The sequence below is a fragment of the Hypomesus nipponensis genome, chromosome 7 (genome assembly GCF_054491055.1).
Source record: "Hypomesus nipponensis isolate SF chromosome 7, ASM5449105v1, whole genome shotgun sequence".
In the NCBI taxonomy this organism is placed as follows: domain Eukaryota; kingdom Metazoa; phylum Chordata; class Actinopteri; order Osmeriformes; family Osmeridae; genus Hypomesus; species Hypomesus nipponensis.
Genome location: NC_140367.1, coordinates 12,391,967 through 12,418,856, shown reverse-complemented (window position 1 = coordinate 12,418,856; position 26,890 = coordinate 12,391,967). Strand labels below are relative to the sequence as shown.

Here is a 26,890-nt window from a genome sequence, read left to right as displayed (position 1 = left end):
AGAGGGCTGTGTGTATGAAGGGTTGTGTGTGGGGAGAGCTGTGTGTTGGGGTGTGTGTGGAGGGGTGAGTGTCAAATACATTACTATATTTCCACAAAATTTGGCGGTAATTAGTAGTGTACTAGTGTTTGATTTGAAAGCCTTTAAGCAACAATTAAGTGGGACTAGAATGGTCCAAAACTCTGCCACACTGAAATAATCTTCAATCTATCAGAATTGACGCAGAAATTGACAAGAAGCAGAAAAGCCACTTTCCCGAGAAGCAAATTACTTTCATATGCAGTAATTGGTAAAGTAACTCAATTACTTTTGAAATAATTAACTTGTCACTAACTAATTATACATTTTCAGTAGCTTGACAACAGTGGAGTGTATGTGTTTGGGTTTTCTGCAAGCGTGGCAGGGAAAATTCAAATCCTAATTGTGTCGCTCTGTGTTAATCAATCATGACGATTAATAAACTAGAACCAGCTGCAGCAATCCTTCAGTGTGGGCCTTTGGGTCCAGTCAGAGTCATTTCAAGTTTGTGTTTGTTTCTGTGCGTCTCACACACACACACACCATCAGCAGGGACCTGCAACAGCATCACATGTGCATCTGCAGTGGGGCTGTGTGGGGACAAATATAGATAGAAGAGACGTACAGAGGGGGGGGGGGGGAGAGAGAGAGAGAGAGAGAGAGAGAGAGAGAGAGAGAGAGAGAGAGAGAGAGAGAGAGAGAGAGAGAGAGAGAGAGAGAGAGAGAGAGAGAGAGAGAGAGAGAGAGAGAGAGAGAGAGAGAGAGAGAGAGAGAGAGAGAGAGAGAGAGAGAGAGAGAGAGAGAGAGAGAGAGAGAGAGAGAGAGAGAGAGAGAGAATGTGAGAGAGAGAGAATGTGAGAGAAAGAGAGAGAGAAGAAGAAGAAAAGAGAGAGACAGACAGAGAAAGAGAGAGTGAGGAAAAGAGAGAAGACACAACACAGAGATAAATATAGATTGAGAATGGGGTGTTTTCCTGTAGAGTAAATAAACCTGTCAGAGCTTTGGCTTCGATGATGGATGCGAGTAGATCCTGTCTGTGGCTTGGTGTTTGTGTGCATGTGTATAGTATGTGGGTATGTGTGTGTGTGTGTTTGGATGGGTCTGAAGGTTGGTTACCTGCCTGTGGTTCATTTTTGGGGACGCACACTTGCCAGAGGGAGGTGTATGGGTAAACACCTGTGTGCCAGGAACAGATGCTTTATGTTTGAGCATGTTATTGTCAAGTTTGGGAATCATTTTGACCATAACACCTTAAAGTCTTAAGGCAAACAACAATAACCTTGTACTCGTATTGTTCGTATTCATATTGTACAAAAATGGTGCAATATGATTGTGTTCCCGGGAGGGAAAGTACAACCGTCACATGCTTCTAATGATAAGGAAATGCAGTGTGTGTGTATGTCAATGTGGATGTGTGTGTGGCTGTTTGTGTGTCTGCATGTGTGCGTTCAAGGAAGACTGTCTGAACTAACACTAAAAGGTCTTTGTCTGTAGTCCAAGCCAGCTGCAGAACTTGTTAATACAGGACGCAATAGTGTGTACTTCAATAGTGTGTACTTCAATAGTGTGTACTTCAATAGTGTGTACTTCAATAGTGTGTACTTCAATAGTGTGTACTTCAATAGTGTGTGTGTGTGTGTTGGACCCACACTACCCTGGGGTGACTCGCGGTTCCCCAAGCGCCCTATATATAGCAACTGTGAGTTTAACGTTGTGTGTGCGAGTTAGCGTGCGCAGGTTTTGCAACAAGTCATGTTTTTGTGAGTGTGTGTGGTGTCTGTATGGTTGCAGCTGTGCTCACATGCTACCAATGTCACATCAGGTCAGCCAATTACGATGGAGCCCTCCACGCCTTGTCACATAATGAAGCCCTCCTAATGGGCAGTATAGAGCACTACTCTTTACAATATAGGCACTACTCTCGCAGTGTTGACCAATTCGAGAACTCTCCCTCTCCTCTCCCCTGTCCCTCAGCAAACCAAAAGATCTGAGGTGAGACACATCAGATTGGATCAAAGAAGCCACACACAACATAAATCAAAATTAAAGGGAGGGTAGATAATTTGGTTGAAGAGCATTTTTTTTTTTTTTTTACTATTTATTGAAATAAACGTCACATTCTGATGGCAACCAATAAACCGAAAGGTTTTAAATCCGCTATCTGTGGAGGACCCAGTGCCTTTAAGGATAGGTAAACAAAAATCACGCTGGCCCTGTTATGCTCTGCTGTGAAACTACAGTTGGAGACAAACCACCACTTGGACAAAACTGTCCGCCACAAACGACCTGCTGAATTCAACGATCTGGACGATACATCTTGACTAGAACTGACAACCTTTAATCCACATGGACTCACATCCCTTTCAGTGAACCTCTCATAATACAGTGCCACAACATGACGTATGCGTGCAAAACAAACGCAGGAAATGACAGGATGCCAGATCCAAAATAGGATTTAAAGATCAGATTCTTGCATACTTGAGGTCGGTTTTATTTTTTTACTTTACATGGTGCAATGGAACCAGACACTGATTCCCTGGGGTAATCTGTGTGATCAAATAAACACACCTTGGTAAAAGCATGAACAGTTATTTATAGTTATTGATCCATCCATAATTGACGCTACGGAATTAAGGATGAGCACTTGAAGCCTAAGAACTGTGGCCATGAATATGTAATTAGCTGCCCCTAGCTCTGGGCTCAATCAGAATTTAATATTCAGAAGTTGCTCCCCACTTCCTTGAAATTATATAAAAAAATGAAAGTCTCTTATGCGGTCTCAAAAGAGCGAGCTTGAGACTTTTACTCTGTAAAAGTATTTATATATATATATATATATAAAAAAAAGGCAAACATAAACCATATCTCCCCAAATGAACGTGGCATGCAGCGCCGTACAGTTTTGAACGTTATGTGGCAGAAAGTAAAAAACATTAGATGCTGCCTAAATTAGAGGCAAAGAAAGGTAAAACAAGAGTAGGCCTTGCTTGCCTGTGTGTGTTTATGTTGAGACTTTGCTTTTGTCACTGATCGGAACAGTTGTCTACACAGCAGGAGGTCGGGTATGTGTATGGTAGTTTACACATGATTAGACTATGCTAAAGCGATCTCTAGACTTGATATGCTTCCTGTTCCAGTAAATGGCATTTCCCTACAAAGCCTCTCTAATGGTAAAGAAGCCTAGAGAGTGCCTTGTTTGTGCCTCATGGTGTTCTTTTTGTCATTTAACCAACTTCACCTCCGGAGCTCTGCGAGGAGGGTAATGGGGCAATGCCGTAACATCTTAGTTTCAGCCAGAAGAAAGGGAAGAAAGACAAAGAAAGACACAAGGAAAGATTGAAGGATTAATCTGGCACATCCATGAGGATAGGCTCGAGTGGACACTTTCGGTTAAAAACTGTCACCCCATCAAGATTAACAATGCATACTGGGACTGAAATACTGCCATCGCGGTAGAAACATTTGACAGAAAACAAAGTCTGGAACGAGTACAGATTGTTTTATTGGCGTCATCCTTATTTCAGTCTTCTTTTAGACTTTGCCGGAAAGAAGTCTCCTTTGGGAAATCAACTCCTCCACTTTCATTGCTTGGCTGTTCTCGTCTGGGTATGTCTCTTTGTAAACTCCCTACCTGTCCAGCATCCATATTTCATGAGATGACATTTCATATGGAAACCAAATGCTAGATTTCAAAAATTCATACAAATATAAGTGTTTGGGTGTTTCATTGAAAGTGTGAGACAGAGTGTGAGTGAGGAAGGGACGGTGAGCAAGGCCGGATTAACCATTAGGGCAACTGGGCACTTGCCCAGGGGCACGTGACATCTAAGGGGCCATGGACAATCTCAACTAAAATGTTATATCACGTTATGAACGCAGTCCTAACTTTCCTTAATGTGAGTACCTCATTGCAACTCGTTTGATAAAATTGTTATTCTAAATCATGTCAAAAACAGTGTTTGTGTTCATCATCATAGTTTTAATACTTATAATGCCGATATTATTTTTGTATAGAAATATTAGGCATGTATATTACAAAACAGGCAGAACAAGAGATTACGTAACAAAAAGTTACGATGGTGCCCCCCCCCCCCAAAAAAAGAACCCCAAAACAAAAGAAATACACACACACACACACTCAACTTCCCAAGCTCGCTGTGGTTGCCCTTTACGATCTCAGTGGGCTGACGAACTTTGACAAGAGGCTTGGTCAACTTTTCTAAAATGGGCTTAAAAAGATAACAGGAGTCAGGGGAAGAAAAAAAGAAAGACAGAAACTGCGAGATGGTGCCCGTGCATCACTTTCAGGTAAGTCCATGTTTAATCACTGTTCAATACGGGAAATGTGCTGCTAATTTAATGGTTAGCCTATGGATACACCTCGAACTTGCTGACGTTATTGATAATGCTAGCACACTCAAATATGTTTGAACTTAGGTGCAAGCTAAATTGAGATTTTACTGTTAAACACATTATCTATGCATTTTAGAAGTAACTGACACCAGCTAGCTGTTACTTTCTTACCTACTGTCTGACAAGATTTTACCAATTGAAAAATGCTTTGCGCGCTCGCATTAATTTTGTAAATCTGTAACTAGCATCACATCAAACACAGGGGGGGGGATTGAGCCTTGTTGCCCAGGGCACAGACAATTGTTAATCCGGCCCTGACAGTGAGAGAGATAAGGTAGAGAGCAAAAAAAACATTAGGCTCATTTAAAAGCATCAGTGCACACACACAAACTTCTTGTGCGTGTACCACAGCACAAGCGCTGCGGGTCATATCAACAAGTACTGTACATGCATATGTGTTTACCTCAGGAAGAAGCCGGGGGGACAAAGGGGGGACATTTTTTGACCACTTAGCAATGATAGCAGTGTGTGTCGGCTTCTCTGTGCGTGGTTGCGGGCCCTGAGGTCCTGTGTCTCAGCTATTTCGAGACGCCTTGCCTTCTGCAATCCGTGATTTGATTTATATGTACAGTACAGAGTCCCTCACAGTGACAGCAGGTCGCATTGGATGACATTGGTTGAGGTGAAGGGGGGTTGGGGGCACTTTGGTGCCTTTTCTCCACTGCTCACATCAAAAAGGTGGCGTTTTTGTATGTCATTTGTGACATATGGTATTCAATTATTTACTCAACAAGTTTACGCTGCACGACTGTAAGTGGCCAGTTACAGAGGATGTACAGAGAGGGCTACATGGAGGAAGAGAGGAAGGAAGGACATTTCAAGCCCTGCTAGAAAGAAAACTGCAGCATCACAGCGGAGGGAAGAGGCTGGGCTTTTTTGAATTCGGAAAAACGTTCTCATTGTCGGTATCACAAAAGGAAACCATTCCTTCTCCCCGATGTCTTAAAGACTCTTGGGTCTTGAGGATTGAGTAAAACACAATTAGAAGATGGATCGGGGAGTTTTTATAACCTCTGTTCGTTTCACACATGCCAGAGTGAGAGGCTTAGCTCCCCTAAGCTCCGAGGACGCTTTTGTCTGCTAACCTGCGGCTAACGCAGAGCCAGTATTTCCTCACTCCTGCTGCTGCTGCACCTCTGATTCATTTACTTCTCCTGAGATGACCTGTGCCCACACGCACGCACACGCACCCCCCAGAGCCAAGATAACTCCCACAAATGCACACACTCATCTGCGTGCGTGTGAGAGAGGGAGGAAGGGAAGGGGGGGGGGGGGGGATGGTGGAGGGGGTGAAGAGAAGATAGGGGGGAGAGTGGCGGGGAGGAAGAGAGAGGGTAGGAGGAAGACAGAAGGAGGAGAAGGGGAGAGAGAGAGAAAGTTTGATAAGCTCCAAGCTCTCCACTTTAGCATGAAGCATGATACACCTACTCGCTTTTTTTAGAACAATTTCTGCTTGTTTTTCACGTCACTCTCAGAAAGCTTGACGCGAGTCAGTTGCTCGCTTAATTCCTCTGCCCCCCCTCACACCCCTAAACAACCAGAACCAATTAGAAAAAACATACAAACGATCAAACAAACCAAAATATTCAAATGTTCGGCCTCAGAGACAGGAAATGATTCAACCTGTGAAAGGCAGTCACCATGACAACCCACAAGTGACTCACATCCCCGATACTGGACAGGGTAGGAGTGGCAGTGCTGTTGCCACGACAACCAAAGGTCTGGCCCACCATCGGAGGCGTGGGTTTACACTGTTGCTGCGGGCGCATGATGTTGCAGTGGTGAGCTCCGGATAGCCAATTCGCACACAGGCAACAATTGAACACATGGGCCAGTTTCAATACTGCAAAAACATGGCCTTTTATCCTTCCTCTCTCTTCCTCGAGGAGATATAATGTGACTAGACTTGCATCTAACCAGGGCCCAACCTCTGACCCACTGCTGATCCTTTGGGCTAAGCGGCCTTGGCCAGCGCAGACCAGTCATCTATGATACCATTCCTAGGCAGGGAACTTGAATAGCAATTGAAGTAGTTGCAATCTTTCTGTCAATGTTTAGAACAAAAGTTAGAATCAAGAGCTTGGAGCAAACAGCACCCCTTCGAGCTGGCTCTGAGTGATCCCTGTTTACTAGTGTAGATTGGCCAATTACACTGTCAGTGCAGACTTCAAGCGACAACAGCAAGTTTGTCCCATTGCGTTGGTTGAAGGTGCCTTGGTTGTCGGTTCATGGCTCTACTACGAACAGCAGGCCGATTGTCCTTGAATTTGGTGGCGTCATCTCCAGGAATGTTCACTGAAGTTTGGGTTAGCTCGGGTTGATGTTCAGTCCTAGGTGCTTTTGTTTCCCACTACACAACACTGAGTGTGGGCACTGTACAAACATTCAGTATTGTCGTGGGCACAGGAAACCTGTTTTGATGCCGGGGGTATCTTACCGTTGCGTGGACTGGCATTGAAGTGGGTGATGTCCAACGAGCTGGGCTTGCGAGTGACAGCGGTGGTGACGGACTCGTAGGGGTTGTCCTCGTCCTCTGGCAGGAAGACGTCCAGAGACGGCGAGGAGACAATCTCGGCCGAGTGCTTCGAGTCCTGGGAGAGAAAGAGAGGATGAGTTTTGGAGCAAATCTCAATTCCATGCTTTTGCGTAGTCCTGTAAAGGGCCTTCAAAACGTAGGTCAACTGAACATGCCTCTCTGCAAGGGGCCATAAACGTTCAACGAAAAATCTGAATGTGCATCATCTTACTTAAGGTGAGGTTTTTTTTACAGACAGAAGTGAATTTTCTTGCGCTAAAGTTATACGGTCATCGTACAAAGCTAGTGTGTAAATGAAGGACTGAGTGTGTCTGAGAGATACAGAGACAGAGAGACACAACCATCCAAACATAAGACAGAACTTCAGCACAGTTTGTTTTCTGACCTTGGTCAGGAGTTGGATTTATCTTCTTCAGACCCTGAGGCTAGATTACCAAGCACTAAGGTGTCTTGGTTGAGAAAGTCAACCGATAGAAGCTGCATGCTATAGGTGATTCTTTGTCTTGATATCTTATCATCAGACCATTTGCTATCTTCACAAATCCATTGGGGCTGATAAGAAAACAGTTTGTTGTTCTTGTACTTGCTGCGGCTTTGGTAGAACAAGTTTTAAAAACCACGCTATCCATAATTCCTTTCAAATCTGCTGTTGAGAGGAGATAGCAATCACACAGGAGAAGGGCCCAAGCCCTCCGTCATATGACATGAGAAACTTGCCCCCGGGACATGCCAACATCAAGTTGATTTAAACTGCGTGCACAGAAAGAAGTGCTGTCCATGAACCCTGACCTTTGTGATAAAGACTAGTTCCACCTCCATTTTAACCAGCAATGACTTGTGTGGATCAGTTATAAAATGGTGGTTACAACATTTGGATTCTAATTGAAGCACAACTGTGTACAGTGTAGGGTCAATGCAGCAAATGCCTTCATTGCATGTTTATGACAAACATTCAGTTGTGCTTTCTTGTTGGCTGGTTGATGAAGTCGATGAAACACGAATCCAATCCAACACCATGTACATTCAACAAATGTTCATCAAACATGTCCGACACTGCTCATTTCATACTGTTATGTTTCCTGCAGCAGTAGTTTGGAAAAGGGTGAGTGTCGTAAGTTGGAGAGGACCTTCAAAACAAAAGGTCCCTATCAACATGGCAGGCATGTATCCTTACGCAATAAAAACTACAAAAGTGAGTGATGGAGTGCAGTGTAAAAGGTGAAAAGAAGCATCGTTTCAGCGAGAGAGAAATATTTATTTCAGTGGACAGGATTCAACAACTGCTGAATTTGACCCTAATGCATCACTCGATCATCGTTACCAATTTGGCATTGCGCCTCCTGCCCGCTATTGGTGTCGCTATGGTCACAGAGGCGTGGCCTTACCCAAAGCCACATTAGTGTACCTCCAACCCCGATCTACTTCAGCCCCCTTCACCCTTTCCGCTCCCTACCTCCTCACCAAGCTACCCCACCCCAATTACTCTTCCTGTCAGCCTCTCCTACTACATTACCCAGATACCATTGGGCCATCAATCAGCAAGGCCGGCGCTGGTGGAGAGGATTACTGATTTGAGCTGATGGAACAATCACTCCCTAGGTAATCTCTCACAAACACACACATACAGACGCTCACAGTCCAACCTACTGTTTAACAGTCTGTGAACCTATGTCTCTCATTTGCCCTCACATTTTCGGGCATTACGTCAGTCAATAAAAGCTCTGGAGACATTGTGATGTAACTGTGCTGGAGCGGGTGTCTGCTCTGCTACTGCCCTGGCGCTCAATCTACAGCAGTGTGGTCCTCCGAGCCCACTGTTCTATATGTTCTTGATCAGCGTTTTCTCAACCCCACTGGGCCCCCTGTCCTGCATGTTTGAGATGTTTCCCTGCTCCAACACACCTGATTCAAATGAATGGTCGTTATCGGACTTCTGCCGAGCTTTATAACAACCCATTCATTTGAATCAGGGAAACATCTAGAACTTACAGGACAGTTGGCACTGAGGGGGTTTGAAGGGTTGAAGAACACTGTTTTACATGACAGCCTGGTTAAGGCTGATATTAGTGAGGGGGAAGAGAGTACCCAAGGTCAGCACATAGGAAGGCTTTGGTACAGATCTCTAGATCTCACAGGCAGTAACGAAGGGTCTTGGGTAAGGTATAATTGAATTGGCATTGGAACAGTAGTCAAGTGTTAGCACCCACACCCTCATACCAGCCCTGCAATATGAAGAAGAAAAAAACGAAATTTTTAATCGCATAGAACCAGCAAATACAAGTTGGAAAGTTGGTTGCAAAGTGGTAGCCTACGATAGCTCAAGGCTCCACAATATCCGAAATATGTCCTTGAGAGAGAGAGAGAGAGAGAGAGAGAGAGAGAGAGAGACAGAGAGAGAGAAGAGAGGGAAAAAAGAGTGAGAACCCTATTAGTGCGCATATCTCTGAGAATACTGCCGTCCAGAGGGAGAAGACGAACGCCTCTCTCTCAGTTTTTTATCCGACACAGAGCTGTGTCTCTCCATCTCCATTATTCTCCCCTCTCTCCAGCCTATCAATTCCCCTCGCTGTCACAATATGACTTTCTTTTCTATTTTTTTACTCTCTTTAACCCCTCCCTCTGTTTCTCACTCTCTCCATTAAACCCTAACCTCCGAGAACACAAACCGTTATCAACACCCATCACTCTCTTTCTGGTTACAGATTTCCATCATATTTTGTTCCCCTCGTCTTGACTCCACGTCCTGCTTTGAGTGCGTGTGCAAAACACCCACGCTTTCCTCCCTTATCTCTCCCTCCCTCGCGCTCTTCCTGCATCCAACCTCCCCTCCTCCACTCTCTCGCTTTCCACCCAAAAGGCTCAGGGAGAGATGTGGAGTAGCTCCAATCCCGGTGAAAGAACCAAACAGATGTGCATGTACAGCGACAAACGCAGAGAACAAGGGCAACTCAGGACAACAGAAAGTGTGTGTGTGTGTGGGGGGGGGGGGGGGTGGAAGGGAGAAGTTTTGTGTTAACTTTCACGCTGAAACTCAATGTAGAGTTTGTGAGAGTGTATTAGTTCAGCCAAGTCCTGAGGAAAGACATGGGAAGAAGAGAGAGGGGAGGAGGGAAAAAAATGTTTTGGGTTCAGAGGAAAAGAGGCAGAGGAAGTGCTGTGTAGAGGGTCTGAAGCCGAGATTTCCTGTCGCACACACACGCACGTACACACGTGAACAAACAAACACACACTTCTACACAGGAATACAACTAAAACAACAACGAGAAAAGAGGACACACACACATGCAGGGTTTAGTGGCGCGGAGTGCAGGAACACACACACACATTTTGAAATGTTCACACACTCATTTAAACGCTCACTCACACAGACATCAGGAAAAGCCCATTCACTGAATGACCAATGAGTTTGATACAACCTCCGCTAGGAACTTGTCAGCTCCAAGCCGGAGCAATTCAGTCGCCAGGCAGAAAATGACTCTCGTCCCTAATCTCCCCTCTGAGTGGTTCAAAGTGAATGCAAATCTCTCCCGCTCAATCGGAGAGGAGCATTAGAAGGCCCACACACCAACCAGCCAGCACAGTCATCTACATACATAGCGATCCTGCCGGTAGAATGACACTTTAACTACCTGTTATATCGGTCACCACCACTCCACTTCCTGTTCTGCTGGTAGAGAATGTAGTTTAAGCGCCGTTTCACCAAGAGCATTTTTCTGCAAGCTCCATGTCCAAGAGAGCACGCATGCAAACTGACAGGCCGAGGTCCCTCCCGACACACAGACACACACACCCTTTCTTCTTTTGCTCTCCCTCTTTCCTCCCAGCCTCTCCCTCTCTATCTGGGGAGAGATAGGACACAGAGGGACTGGTGTATCCGCCACAGGAAGAGAGCACACAAACAGAGGCCTCCTCCCGCCACTAATTAACAGGTTGCATGCGCATACCGTCCCGCTGCGCGCGTGCGTTTGTGTGTGCGCGCGCGCAAGTGTGTCCGCAAGGGTTGAATTATTGTATGTGTGTGTCTGTACACAAGGATGTTTCAGCTTATGTGTGTGTGTGTGTGTGTGTGCTGTTACGGGTGTTGTTTCTACAGTCACATTCTCTGAACGGCTATCCGAGGACATGTGACTGCCCTGATTAAAACCCTTTCAGGGACTGAATCTGTGCCTGAGATCACAGGGTATCTCATTTATTTTTCTCTCTCGTCTCTCCCTCTCTCCGGCTCTCTCTTTTTCTCTCACGCACAAACACACTTGCAGGAGTAGACGCGCTTCCATGACACCCCCCGTCCCCCTTTTTTTTGTTAACCCCATCTCTGTCTAATAGATTCCATTCCCTTTATGACATACCCCCCTCCTCTCTCTATCTCCCTCTCTGTGTCTTTCCCTCTCTTCCTTGTACTGTGCCGGACAGTTAATAATGGATCAGATATGAATGGGAGGCTGTAATTTGCCGGCATTTCCTCCTAAGGGCTATTTGATTAGAGAGAGAGAGAGAGAGAGAGAGAGAGAGAGAGAGAGAGAGAGAGAGAGAGAGAGCAAGAGAGCAAGAGAGAGAGGAGGGGGTGGGGGAGGTTGATGTAGAGGAACTGGACACCAGAGGACAATGGCCCCACTGAAGACATCACACAACACACTGCATCATCCCCACCCATAGAAAGAGAGAGAGGGAGAAGGAGTGAGAGAGAATAGGATGGACAGACAGTTAGACAGGAAGAAAGCAGAGAGGAGGAGAGGAAAGGAAGGGGTGGAAAGACTCCTACAGTATCGAGATCAAATGGACTGCAATTGGGCAGCTCATTTGGAGAACCAGGGGGGAAACAGGTCCCCAAAGGGGGCGAGGAGATGGAGGGGGAGGCAGGAGGAACAGGGTGGGCTGCAGTACTTACATATTGACTTCATAGAAAACAGAAGAGAAGGCAGACCAGCTTAATAAAAGCAGCTGGTCAGTAAACCTGAATGGGAGACAGAGTCAGAGGGAGAGAAAGGTGGGAGAGACGGACAAAGAAAGAGGGAAAGATAGCCCCCCTCATACACACAGCAGCTTTACAGAATTGCCGATCGAATTGCACAGAGCTCTTTCCCCCCGGGGGGAGATCACTCTCCTTCTAGGAAATTGCTCCCCTCAAGAGGACCACCCCCCCCCCCAAATACACCCCCCTCTGCCCCAACATGGAAGATCCCCCCCCCCCCCCCAGCACTGCATCTGATCCCACAGGAGTGAGGCAACGACCCAATGAGAGAGCTCACAGGTGCCCAGACACTGTGTGGTGTGTGTGTGTGTGTGTGTGTGTGTGTGTGTGTGGGGGGGGGGGGGTCCATTTCCCACAAGGAACTACTTTTTGTTGGTGTTGGTGAGAAGGGGGATGAATTGAGTGAGGATGGGGTTTGGTTTATTTGTTCATTTCGACTGTATCACTGTAGCAATGAGAAATTATTAAATGAAAAAACAGTATACTGTGGAACATCATTGTCCAATATGCTGCTGTATGCCTTTTTATTAATTTAATATTGTATGAATAAGACGAGATATAGGGAGTTGAAAATAATGATCCTTTTTTATTCATACTGTACATTTATACAGTATACTGTATGACAGGCTCCCCATAACATGTGAGACCTAAGACAGTACAGTCCACTGACTTCCTGTGATGTACATAAATACAGCTCCGTTCTTAAAAACATTGTCAGGGGAGAAGTAACTATGGCAACCACTTGAGTAATCTTGCAGTTGGAGCGTTGGACGCCCCCTGAAGTTCAACACTAAGGACTGCCTGGCCACATTCCCTGCTGTTGGAGGTAACCTCACTCTGATTAAATCCAGAAAGTTCTTTCTGTTTTAAACACTATTTTGAGCTCAGTTATGATTCCCTAATGTGCTCTGATAACAAAGCTGGTTTGAGGAACAAGTTGACATTGTTTGGATGATGTAGTACCTCATCTAAGATCAAGAGGACATTATTTAACTAGATTGTGCTATCAGCCATGACCTAATCTAGTCAGTCACCCCAGAAGGCCTGCAGTAACACTATCTAATCCATCTGACAATGTGCCAGTGAATCTATAAAGTGACGGGAACGTCTATCGTTGATTAATTCATTGGGCCTCATTCTCGAACGCAGTTAAGAAGAATTTAAGAAGGAATTTCTTCTGAATTGGATTTAGGAAAATATTTGGCATTCATTTAAGTTCTCTCATCTGGGATTTGTTCCGAACTTCAGAAGACTTTCCGAACTCGAAATAGCAGTCGGAAATCGGCCAGAGTTGTCTAAAATGCGATTCCTTAAAAACCACAAGGATCAATTGAATCGCATTTAAGAAAACTCTGTGTTTGAAGTGTTGAAGTTATGAGAACTCGTTGGTGATTGCGTTCAACTATACAGACTATGGCAAGCCGTTTTATCAGTTAACCAATGTATTCTTGATATCCAGAATAGCATTTTGGATATCAATTCGAATTTTGGATATCAAGAATTCAATTCTGGACATCAACAATTCGAATTCTTGATATCAACAATCCATTGGTTAAATTATAAAATGGCTTGCTATAACAGACATCCTTGATTTAAATAATTACAATAATTAACCTTGCTTAGTGTCCCCCTTTTAGATCCAGTGGAGAACAATTCCACTGCTCGTCTTCCTGGTATGATGTTGCACCGATGCACCTGTGCACCGGTTGTTTTTCGCTTGGACATAACTTGCGTTCCTGTCAATTCTGACTGCATACATCACTGCTGTTGCGTGCCCTTATAAGGAGCTTTCGGGGCGTGTATGTATGGAAATACAGGAGCACGTGGACGCGCTTTCAATTTAAGAAAACTCTTCCTGGGGAGCACAGCTCAGAAAACTTCTGTTGCGTAGGAAGACATTTTCAAGCGTTCATCAATTTGGCGGATGTCTTTTTCTTACGTTGTTTTTCCGAAGCCCGTAAGAAACATTTCAGAAGAAACTTAAGAAAATGTTCGAGAATGAGGCCCATTGATTGTAGCTGTCTCTCACTCAATTTACTGATGGGAGGCACATCAAATATTGAATCAATTGAGCAAAACAAGTTCTATTCTATTCTACTGAAGCAAAAAATAGTAGTCAGGCAACACATTCATATTTGTGGAGAAGTGGTTGAATTCTTTTGAACTTGAGCTACAAATGATAGGTTTGCAATTGTACCTAACTTGCCTTCAAATGAAACTGAATTATGCTGTTTTTCCAATTGGGAAAGTAAAATGCTCAGTGCTGAATGATAGGATCCAGTATCGGTTCACACCTGTGATTCACAGGGTCTGAGTGGCCCTCGGGGGGGGGGGGGGGGGATTTGTATTTGAAGGACTTGTTCCAGCGCCCTCAGGTAACACTAGTTAGTAGGAACGGGCAGTCATGGGAGAGTACCAGGGAATAGGGGGCTCTGAAGATTTTGGGCGCTTTCAACACCATTCCCCGCTCCCAGTCTCCAGCACTTTACTAATACTAGGGAGCAGAACACAAAGTGAAACAGGTTGTATGTTTCCTGACCCGACTAGAAAGGTATCTATAAAGGGTTGTGGATGAGAAGGGGGGGGGGGGGTATGACTGTACAATCAGGTACTTAAGTGAGTTCATAAGGGGCCTCTTCCTCCACACGGTGGCCGATTTATGATCAATGTTGCAGGTACTGTGACAGCTAAATCATGGCAACTTGTGATAGCAGAAGGGAGGAAAGAGGAAGGCAAGGAAAGAACAGACAGATGATAGAGAGAAACGGTTGAAGAGGAGGGGAAGAAGAGAGTCTGTTGTCCTTGGACCATGGGTGGATCTATAGGGCTGGGCGGTATGGCCTAAAATGTTTATCACGGTATAATTCGTAAGCACTGACAGTATCGGTATTTATCACAATATATTAGTTATTCTTAAAATGTCATGACAATGCAATCCGCACTGCAGCGGCTAATCTACCGCACTCGGACGGATTGGGTAACTCCGGTGTGTCACTGTCACATTAGTTGAATTTTCAACATTTTGCAGCGTGTAATTGCCACGGAAGATCGACTTGTCAGTAGCCTACCCGTTCAACAGTAGCCTACTTTTATGGGATCGCAAATTAAAAAATATATATTTGTAGAGTTATAGCTCTTGTTATAAACAATTATTACATGGCTGAATACTCGATTCTGTTGGCCTAAAAATAAACTTACATTTCACAATTCTAACCAACCAGGCATTGGATTTGTCAAACGTATTCTGGTAGATTCATTTTCGTGCACATACATGGCTTTCAGTAGCCTGGCTGTCAGCCCAACTCCGTCCCGCCCACAAAGAAATTTGGTTGGGAAGTTGGGTCTGGAGGGTCTCATATTGGGAACAACTACATAAAACCAGGATCGGGACGGACCAATGAAATTGCCAGGGCGGGCTTTATACGATGATGGACAGATGATCAACAGTAACGTAATCAACAACGTCACGAAAGAGCCCTTGGGTTGAATTCGTTTTCAACAAACAACATATTACGTTGCTCTGATTGGTTGTAGGTCTATCCAATTGAGCAAAGAGGCATTTGTTTTACGAGTTCGGTTGAAACACGCCCCATACTCACAGCCCAACAGAGAGTTCTCAGACTCATATTCTGACTAGAATTATGAGTATGACAACGTCAGGCTAGGCTTTCAGATGGTGAAAGAGATTGCTAGTGTTTCCACCTTTGGCTAGCACAATTCGACGACACAATTTACAGTGTAAGCTAGCGTTTGCTGATCGATGTCGGATAACTTGAAACCAAATCATTTCCAAACGACAGAGGCTCAATTTTTTTTACCAATTCTTCCTTGTCCGGCGAAATCAACCCACTGGCGTTATTTTCAGACATCATTAACGCTTGCTTACACTTGCCAACAAAAGCTTACTTAAGTTTACTCACATGAATGTTTGCTTCCTCTGGAGTTGCGCTAGCTTGTTTGCTGACTTTCATGTGCTATGCGCTCGGATAACAAATTTGAAATTCCGATTTCGCCTCACATCAAAACCTTGACGAGGTCCTAGGTTCGGGTTAAGCCCCAAATGTTCAACGTATAGCTCGGCCCCTGGTGGGGATGGGCTGGTTCTGGACATTACACTGCAGGGCTGAAAATGGGTCCCACTCTGGCCCTGACTGGGCTTATTCCTGTTGTGAATTAAAAACGCTTGTAGTTTATAAGGACATGATTCAACAGTAACTACTGTAGTTTAAAAGTATTTGTGTGCTTGTTTTGTTGAAGCCATTCACATATAGGGATTCCCACATACCTTTTACCCATGCCACCCTGCCGTGACCTCTTGCCACCCCATGTCAAATGTTCTAGATCCACCACTGCCTTGGACACCCCTGAAAAGCCCCCCGCACCATGTAGACTAGACCCTGAAGGAAAGACAAAGCTTGAGGGGATAAATAACACTGCTGACATCTGACTGTGGGGTCACAGCCCAGCATGTATGATATGAGCATGTACCATAGACCGACTCCAATACTCAACCCATGTCAATTATACTGTACCACAATCATGTTTACCAACCCTGTCTTCATGTTACTCGTGATCGTGCCTTGTGTGACAGCATCGGATTGGATGACGAATAGCAAGCAGGGAAAGCAATCATATGCTAACCAAATTAGCCATGAATATTTCACATCTAAAAAGAGCCCCTGTACAAATAGTTGTTGCGTTTGCGGATTAGCTGTCAAATCCAATCATGACCTAGCTGTGTTTGCTGGATGGATTACAGACACACACACCCACACAAACACACACGCAATGCATGAAAATGAGGTATACAAATCTCATCTCATCCAAGTAATGGTCCTGCATAAGTAATGGTAAAAAGCCACACGACAAACACATTCATAGATTAGTAAGTATATGTGTTTGTTTGGGGTGTACTTGTTTGCAGTCTTTCCCTCAACAGGATCTCTTCCTGTTTCGAGCTTCCTGTTTCTACCTCCTCCTTTATCAGGCACCCTAACCCTACCTCAGTCAAGCTACTTTCCTGTTTACCCCCAGGACAGGCTGGAGGTGTGCGTTATCTAGAAGCCAGAGGGAAGCAAGGGAACACACACACACTCAGAAGTTCAGACTCTCTCTCTCTCTCTCTCTCTCTCTCTCTCTCTCTCTCTCTCTCTCTCTCTCTCTCTCTCTCTCTCTCTCTCTCTCTCTCTCTCTCTCTCTCTCTCTCTCTCTCTCTCTCTCTCTCTCTCTCTCTCTCTCTCTCTCTCTCTCTCTCTCTCTCTCTCTCTCTCTCTCTCTCTCTCTCTCTCTCTCTCTCTCTCTCTCTCTCTCTCTCTCTCTCTCTCTCTCTCTGTCTCTGTCTCTGTCTCTCTCACACACACACACAGAAGTTCAGAGACACTCTCTCTCACAAACACACACACCAATACCCTTTTTCAGATATACACACTTGCACACAGACATCCACATACAGTACAGGTCTGAAAGGAAAACTGTATAGTCAAGCACTGGGGACAATTAGAACACCAGAACTCATTTTGCTCGTTCTCCTGTGCTTTGGGTCCGTTGAAGGAGAAGCTGTTTCTCATAGTCAGCCTAACATACCGCAACACCCACCCACACTAAGAGAGGGGGAGAGAGAGAGAGACAGAGAGAGAAAGAGAGAGAAACTGACATAGAGAGAGAGAGTAAACTGGTGGAGTGAGGGGGCGTACAAGAGGAGGAAAATAGGTTGGAAAGGAGGGAAAAATCCAACAGAGTGAGAGAGAGAGAGAGAGAGAGAGAGAGAGAGAGAGAGAGAGAGAGAGAGAGAGAGAGAAAGTGGGGGAGGGAGAGCGGACGGATGGGGAAGTGAAGAGATAGAATAAGAGGTCAAAATGAAAAGAGAGAATATGGGTTGATGAGTGTTTGTGTGTGTGTACGTGTGTGATATTGCGCATTGCACTGACGCACCTGTTTCCGAAGGTGGCTCCGATTTGTCAATGGGGCCAGTGGGCGGATATCCTAGCCTGCCACTCCATGGATTCCTGCGTCTCCTAGCAACCGTGTGAATCTCTCCTCTCCACTTCTTGTTGCACCCCCTGTCTCCGCCTCCCTCTCCTGGACTTCTCTTTTACTTCCTCCGTCTCTCTCTCTCTCTCTCTCTCCCTCCATCTCTCGCTGTCTCTTTCCTTCTCTCTCTTCATCTCTCTCTCTCTTTCTGCACGGTAAAGGGAGTGGCAACGCACCAACTTTGTCAAAGTAAGCTTCCTCTCCGGTGAATTAAGCCCTTTAATAGACACACACATCAAAAGCCAATCTTGGTCGTCATGGCATCAGGATTGCGTGGTGCTCACGTAGACAAAAGGGAAAGGATCCACGCGTGTGTGTGAGTCAGTGAGTATGTGTGAGTATGTTTGTGTGTGTGCGGGACAAGATTCCACTTCGTACCCGAGGGGGAGAGAGAGGGAAACTCGTGTGTACCTCCCCCCCCACCACACACACACACACACACACCATTCTAACATTCTGACTGGCTCTTTTCTCTTTTTTAAGAACACAGACTTCTTTAACACAGGGTCATTTTAGAGCTACGGTCTTGCATAAGAGCTTTAGCACAACACTCACCCAGACCAGAAACTTAAAAGCGCACTGAAATATTCCATTCGATCCAAATCACACTTAAGACTTGAGGCACACACACACACTCACTGTACACAGTCACCATCCACAGCTCGCATTAAAGTAGCCCATCTCCCAACCTGACACTGAGTGAAGGGAGTGTGCACCACAGGAAACGCTCAACTGGGGGCGATCAATATGGTGCTTAACACACCTCTGTCAGGGAGAGAGAGAGACGGAGAGAGAGGGAGAGAGACAGAGAGAGGGAGAGGTGTATTGGCAGGTATGAGAAAGACAGACAGAGAACCCAGTGCTACATACATAAAGGATGACATTTTTCCATCGGAGGCTAAACTTGTGTGGTCGGCTTCGGCATCCTGCCTGTGTTTGGGTTTAAGGTTTAGAAGTAACAGAAACTCAGTCCATTGGTGACCCCATGAATACAAATCATTCCCTTTTGCCTTCTCTCCTCCAGACCTTCCTGTGCCTCTGTGTATCTTCTCCACTTAATAACGTTTTTATTGACTTCCTATTTAGAGGAACACTGGGCATACTCGCACACGCGTGCGGACACACACACACACGTGCGGACACACACACACATAGCCCCAGCACCGAAGGCCAGGTGCTACTTAAGTTTTCCAGCTCGGCAGCAAGCTGAACAATCAACCCAGTGTAAATGTCAGCTGAACACCCCCACACACACGATCAACGCTTTTCTCTCCACGGGGAGCGAGGGAGTGGGGGGGGGGGGGGGGCAGCTGTTCCCTGTCATAGAGGTACGGCAGACAGAAAGAAGAGGGATAGAAGAGAGAGAGGGAGAGAGCAGAGTGAGAGAGAAAAGGAAGAGAGAACTAGCAAGAGACCTTGAGAGAGAGAGAGAGAGAGAGAGAACCCGAGAGAGAACCCGAGAGAGAGCGTGTCAAAGAGGTGGATCGCAGCTTAGCGCTTGGAATCTCCGCCATTCCCACGGTAACACCGTGACGGACATCCGGATGTTAGTGGAGGGAAGAGAGAGGTGCGCTCCTCTCTTAAACACACCTCTGACTGGCTGCTGAAGCCCAGGTTTCGACAGCCGTTGCAGGGGGTGAGGGCTTCCCAGAATCCCGCAGGGCCACAGCTCTTCTCCACCTCCTCTTCCTCCCTGGGCGGGGGTAAAGGGGGCGTGTTCCGCTGTAAACACACGCGCAAACTGTTATCACAATGTATACGGACACAAAAAACTTTTCCACAATGTATAGCCGTGTCCATAAGTACTGGGAGCGACATACATTTTGTGTTTGGAAAGCTTGCTGGGCCTTGGCATGAAATGACTGCTAACATAATTTCAGTAAGTCATATCATCAGCACAGGGGAAAGTGTGAACTAGTTCTAGCCAGGTGAAATCACTCTCATATTCTGATTGGATTTTAAGAGCAGATTGACTGCTGTATAAGAGGGGACTTTTGCATATATTCAAAATGTATGCATATAAATGTATGCATGTGAAAACATTTTCCTCAAATACTGAACCAGCAAACTTTGCAAAACACAACATTTGTCATTGCCAAAACGTAATGGCGATGGCTGTACACAGGCACGGTACGATCACAAAAGGTCCACACACATCCATAGTGTCATCATGGTGTACACACACCCACTCACATTTACAAACACAAAATGTACCAGGGACCTCTTTGGTACCTGTGGAACCTGCATGGCCTTTTCGGTCTTAAAGGGCAACTTGGTTGGGTCATTTGTAAAAATGTTGTGACATACCCATAACATTATGTTTGAGAGAGGGCCAGAGACAGAAAGACAGAGAGAGGGAGCGAGAGAGAAAGAGACAGACAGAAAGAGAGGCAGAGAGAGAGAGAGACAAGGTTAAAGACAGAGAGGCAGAGAGAAAGAGACAGAAAGAGAGGCAGACAGAAAGAAACAGAGAGAAAGACCAGCAGCGAGAGAAAAAGACAGTCAGAGACTGTACCCAGGTAGTCAAGCATAGCTACCAAGAGCTACCAATGGCTCGACGTTTCTACTTTTAGCCAATGTAAAGGTCACCAGTACAGTCCTGCAAGACCTTCCTCTTTAAGAAGAACATGTAGAAAGTCACATACAGCTGCACACATGACGTGTAATGGAAATTGTTATATTCGTCAAACCAATCATTCCAACTTTTATTGTCAGTTCATTTTCTGAGACAGAGGAAACCTTTTATACTGAGTGTCTTGTTAGCTGCTGACTAGGCTGTAACCTTTCATGCTGTAACTTTGTGTACTAATCATGGCCGGGTATCCCAGATTCGTTGAGAAGCTCTTAACGCTAAGAGCTGGGAAACCCGGCCAATATTAGGGCATGTTGTGTGCACATTGTTGCAGATCTCACTATCTTAGTATAAAGGGCCTGTCCTAAAGTGTGTTCTTTATTCTGAGCTTCACAGACTACTAGTAAGGTGCTCTGTGGCCTCGTCTCTTTCTGCAGAAAGATTCATGCGAAATACTTATACAATAAATACTTATGCAAAGACATTTAGATATGTCATGTTGCGTTGATTCTCAGATTGCCTACAGATAAGCTATTGTTGCTTCTATGTAACCCCTCAAACACACATGCACAAGTGAGCTATTCTGCCGCGGTGGGCTATGATAGGAACAGTTCGCACATTGTGAACACAGAACCCACCCCCCACAGACACACACACACACACCACACAGTGGCCTTTTGCGTGGGGTTTAGCCCCCAGAGGGCAGCTGCGGAGATGGCAGCGTGTGTGACAGGGCTGTTATTGAAGAGCGAGTGTCGCTGCTATCACACACTACATCATGTGATGCAGGAAAATAACTCGGTCACAAGATCATACCCCTAGAACGAATATGAGCGAGAGAGCTAGAGAGAGAGAGAGAGAGAGAGAGAGAGAGAGAGAGAGAGAGAGAAGAGGGAGAAAGAGACAGAGAGTAGGAGCCAATAGACAGAGGGGAAACATGCACGCACAGTGGGCCCTGTGCAGTGAGAACAGTCCCAAAACGGTTGGGTGGGAAAGAGACCGAGAGAGAGAGTGAGAGAGAGAGAGAGAGAGAGAGAGAGAGAGAGAGAGTGAGAGTGAGAGAGACCGAGAGAGAGAGTGAGAGAGAGAGAGAGAGAGAGAGAGTGAGAGTGAGAGAGACCGAGAGAGAGAGTGAGAGAGAGAGAGAGAGAGAGAGAGAGAGTGAGAGAGACCGAGAGAGAGAGAGAGTGAGAGAGAGAGAGAGAGAGAGAGAGAGAGAGAGAGAGAGAGAGAGAGAGTGAGAGTGAGAGAGACCGAGAGAGTGAGAGAGAGAGAGAGAGAGAGAGAGAGAGAGAGCGAGAGAGAGAGAGAGAGAGAGAGAGAGAGAGAGAGAGAGAGCGAGAGAGAGAGAGAGAGACATTTTGTACAATTAAGAAATATAGGGAGTAGGGGGCACACACAGAGAGAGCAGATGTAGGATGGAGAGATAACAGAGAAGAGGGCGCCGTGGAGGGATGATGAAGTCAGGGAGGACGCGGAGAGACGGGAAAGAGAGACGCAGTGACAAGGCCACAGATGGAGACAGACGGACGAGGGGGAGGAACCGAGGAGCAATGGCGGGAGGAAAGGCGAGAGGGGAGAGATAAAAGGTCACCCCATTTTTTGTTCTCCAGGTCTAAAAGGGCTCTCAGCAGGGGTTGCATACAGATCCAAATGATCCAAGCGGGCACACACACACACGCACACTCACAGTACTCATTCATTCAGACACGGGAACACGATCACCCATACACACACGCTGGGAGACGCATACTGATTCATTCATTCCGACAGACACCACAAAGCCCCTCCACACTGGATCACTCACTCAAGTCACTCAGACACGGACACACACGCGTAACTAAACACTCAGTTACACGTGTCGTCATGGAGTATGACCATGAATGAGATATGAAACAGCGGCCCACGGTGTGGAGACATGTTTGGAGGCAAACATTGGACTGGCTTGGAAATCATGGACTAAAACTGAAGACCAAGGCCCATTTTGAAGCCAGGGGCTGGAGTATCTGAGCCACCCGACAATAAGGTCCCCTATAAGATAAGGACACCTGGAGTGTACGACTGTTAACTACAACATATAGACTGGGTTCATTGAAGTGCATTTGTTGTTAGGGTTACGGCTGACCATTTCTGATGCAATTTCAACCGAATTACAGATGGTGTTGTATTTTTACAATGTTCTGTCTTTAATTGCGGTTTTATGTATGTGGTACTATCTCATAAGAGTAAAATGCATCCCTGCCATTGATGTCCTTGTCGTTGTTTTGACAAGGATGTGAAGGTCACTCGTGTCTATATTCTACAGAAACCTTGGCTTTTCTACCAATGGTTATGAAACTATGGTAACATTGACTGTGATAGTCACGTTACCATGGAAAAGGCAGGCACGCTCCTAACGACACGGCTCTGGTAACCAAGGAAGTCAAATGAACAGAGGATGTCATAAACAAACCCGGGAGCTGTGCAGAATTCATGAAGCCGATGACAATGGCTGTTATTGAACATATGGGTTCATAGGCATTATGCTAATGAACCGTATTGCATCTGTCCTTGGATTAGCATGAATTAGCATACAAATACGACTCCACGTACATGAACAAAGCATGGTAAACACACGCTCTCACAGAAGAGCAATCACTCGCAACACGGCATGCTGTAAGATTACTGGAGGTGTGTGTAAGCATGCATTGGTGTGTCAGAATGTGTGTGTGTGTGCTCGGCTCGGCGTGCACAGGCCAGGCTCTGCACAGGTGCATGAGTGCGCATGTACTGTATGTGTGTGTGTGTACGCGTGTCAGGTGGCTGAGCGGTTAGGGAATCGGGCTGGTAATCAGAAGGTTGCCGATTCCCAACAGTGCCAAATGACGTTGTGTCCTTGGGCGAGGCACTTCACCCTACTTGCCTCTGGGGGAATGTCCCTGTACTTACTGTAAGTCGCTCTGGATAAGAGCGTCTGCTAAATGACTACGTGTACAGTATGTGTGGGTGCCTTGTTGCGTGCCACAGTGTGAGATATGAGAGGTAGAGCAGCTCTGTCAAGACGAGCCTGCAGGCAGCCTGGCATTCTAAATGGAAACCTCCCACCAATCCTTCACTTACCTACACACCTACCTGTGTGTGTGTGTGTGTGTGTGTGTGTGTGGGGGTGGGTGGGTGTGCGTGCGTGCGTGCGAATGTAAGCGTGTGGGTTTAAAGGTGATGCGTGCTTGTGAGTGTGTGCACGCGCGTATGTGCACCAAAGTGTTTGTGTGTGTGTGTCTGCACGTGCGTGTGTAACAATCATCCCCCCCCCCCCAAGCTAGTCTCGGGGCTGAGGGCAGCCGTGGCGTGATTGGGATCGATCCTAGAACGCTCGAGCCACAGGAACCAATCGGTGTGGAACCTGGGGAGGAGTGGGACCCCCCACTATCAGTTCTACGAGACGATAGGCCAGTCCAGGCCTCAGGGTTCACTCAGGGCTGGGGGGCGGGGGCGAGAGGAGGGGGGTCAGAATGATCGATGACCGCACTTTTACGGAACCAACTTCTGTCCTGAATCCTATAATTGAAACCCCCAAAGCCCATTGGTCACGCAGTAGTGAAGGTGTTAGGAGAAAGTCTGCTGGGATTTTCTGCAGCGTGGTACGAGCAGACGAAGCGAAGTGGTCAATTCTCTTGAAATTTGCAACCTTGAGGTTTTATAAATACTTAAATCTCACCAGGGTTTTATCAGTATTAATGTGTGTGTGTGTGTGTGTGTGTGTGTGAGTGTGAGTGTGAGTGTGTGAGAGAGAGAGAGAGAGAGAGAGAGAGACAGAGAGAGAAAGAGAGAGAGAGAGACAGAGAGAGAGAGAGAGAGAGAGAGAGAGAGAGAGACAGAGAGAGAGAGAGAGAGAGAGAGAGAGAGAGAGAGAGAGAGAGAGAGAGAGAGAGAGAGAGAGAGAGAGACAGAGAGAGAGAGAGAGAGAGAGAGAGAGAGAGAGAAAGAGAGAGAAAGAGTTTGCAAACAGGCTTCTGAATCCCGAAAAACAACGGCCTCTAATCTCTACAAAATATATACATGCACAAGTAACATACATAAAATATCAAGGATAAAACATTGTGAAACCTATTATTAAAGCTGTAAAAAACATTACATAAACAGCCAATATACTAGCCTGTCCAGAGAGTTATCCAACACTGTCCTCTACTGGTGGAAATATGGGACTACAGTTATTTAACAGGGGCAGTGAAAAGCTTCAGAAAAACTGAAGGTGCTGACGTTAAAGGTCAACCCAATAAAACCTTTCTAACTACAGTAACTTCGCATCTGAATCCTCACAGGACGTAAAACAAAGAGGTGGTCTGTCATTGGTCAACTAGCTCCTGCAGGGAAAGCTTATTGGATGCCCATTGGATCAGCCTCAATCTGCCAGCGCGAACTGGCTCCCTCGATTGGACGAGCACTTTGACCAGACTCCTTCTTACATGTACATCTCACTCCTCCCAATACATAGATACAGACCCCACTTCCCCCAGCACCGAAGCCCGCCAGCCCCACCCCACCTTGCTGCGGCGTCCCAGAGTGCCACCGCGCTCCTCGTCGGAGAGCCTTGCGCTGCTGAAGCTCTCCATGGAGTGGGAGGAGATGGTGTGGCAGAGCTCCTCGAACGAGAAGTCCCGACACTTCTTCATCTCACTCAGCAGCTTGGAGAGCTCGCCCGTCATCGCCTCGTCTGGGGGGAGAGAGAGAGAGAGGGGGAGAGGGGGAGGGAGAGAGAGAGAGACGGGGCGAGAGAGAGAGAGAGAGAGAGAGAGAGAGAGAGAGAGAGAGAGAGAGAGAAAGAAAGAAGGGGAGACAGAGAGAGGGAGAGAAATAGAGAGAGAGAGACGGGGCGAGAGAGAGAGAGCGAGAGAGATGGAGGGGGAGAGAGAAGGAGAGAGAGAGAGAGTGTAGATGGAAGACATGTTTTTATACCATCAATTTGTTTTCTTGGGCACCTTGACCGTCCAAAATAATGGGTGGCCAACCTAAAAGGGAAGCGTCTTCTACGAAAAGAAAGAAAGGTTTACCCCAAATTCCAACCCCCCTTCCTCCCCTTAACTCCCTCTGTTTCTGGCTTCCCTTCCATCGCTCTCTCTCGCTCCTCCCTCTCTCTATCACTTTCCTTATCCTCCTTCATTTCCCCTCCGTGCCTCACTCCCTCCCCTCTCTTAACCGCCTCCGAGGGGTGCAGGATAATTGGAATTGGATTCTACTCTTCTTCCCTCTGTGATCAATATCTAGCTTTTGCCACGGTGCCACCACACACACACACACACACACACACAGAGTTAGAAACGCAGAGGCGGTGTGTAATGGGAAGAGAGAGAAGGTTGGACAGATAGAGATGGCACGTGAGTATGTGTGTGACAGAGATAGAGAGGGAAAGACTTGTGTCACTTAGTTTGAACAGTGTCCAACATTCAAAGGTTCGAATCCCCCTTGCGGCCCCCTGCCGCCACAGGAGAAGAAAGGGTGAGGATGGATTTCTCTGAAATTGGAACGCTCCCCCCCCACACACCCACACACATTCATCCTGCGGCTTCAACACCCCTCTGGCTCCTCAGTCGCAATGTGCTGTGTCGTGCTGAGCTGTTTCATTGCGTGTTCAGGCGTGCGTTCAGGTGCACAAATCGTTGGTTGCCATTTTTCTGCTCCCTCTCAAGGTAATTATGGGATATGTTGACTGTGGATGATTGTGAAGAGAGGAGATCAGCAGGATTCGTGGGTGATATTGCGGCAGTGCTTCAACTCAGCCACTAGGGCCAGTGTTCTCTGAGCTGCAATACTGTGGGGAAGTACTCACAACCACTAGAGGCGCCGCACACCAGATTTTTGTCTTGTTCAGGCGACTTGTACCATCAACTAATCATGCAGTCTATCTAGGTGATTTGATAACTCATTTTAAAATCTGCTTGCGTGTGTACTTTCTCAACTTTTCTCTCTGTTTGCGAGCGTGCGTCTATGTGTGTGTGTGTATCAGCACACATGCATGTCTGTGCGCTCTGGTGTGTGTGTGTGTGTGTATGTTCTTACTCTTGTGTCTGAGCGAAGGGGAGGCGGAGGGGGAGGGCACGGAGGTTCGTGGCGTGGGGACGGGACACTGACGAACGGGCTCCCGCAGCACACACCTGCTGTCAATCTCCTCCTCCATGATGTACTCTGGAAAGAGAGGGAGGGAGGGAGGGAGGGAGGGAGGGAGGGAGGGAGGGAGGGAGGGAGGGAGGGAGGGAGGGAGGGAGGGAGGGAGGGAGGGAGGGAGGGAGGGAGGGAGGGAGGGAGGGAGGGAGGGAGGGAGGGAGGGAGGGAGGGAGGGAGGGGGGACAGAGCGGACAAATACAAAGAGAGA

General features: G+C 46.5%; 1 protein-coding gene across 2 annotated transcripts in view; it reads right to left on the bottom strand.

The window, feature by feature from the left end:
• anks1b (ankyrin repeat and sterile alpha motif domain containing 1B) overlaps positions 1-26,890 on the bottom strand; it is a 184,383-nt gene that overhangs the window by 77,805 nt on the left and 79,688 nt on the right. For both annotated transcript variants that reach the window (XM_084702070.1, XM_084702071.1), the window contains exons 8-11: positions 26,578-26,703; positions 25,065-25,234; positions 19,560-19,691; positions 6,869-7,022 (exon numbers count right to left, since the gene is read on the bottom strand). In XM_084702070.1, the coding sequence (XP_084558196.1) occupies positions 6,869-7,022; positions 19,560-19,691; positions 25,065-25,234; positions 26,578-26,703 (582 nt within the window). The remainder of the gene's footprint in view (positions 1-6,868; positions 7,023-19,559; positions 19,692-25,064; positions 25,235-26,577; positions 26,704-26,890) is intronic.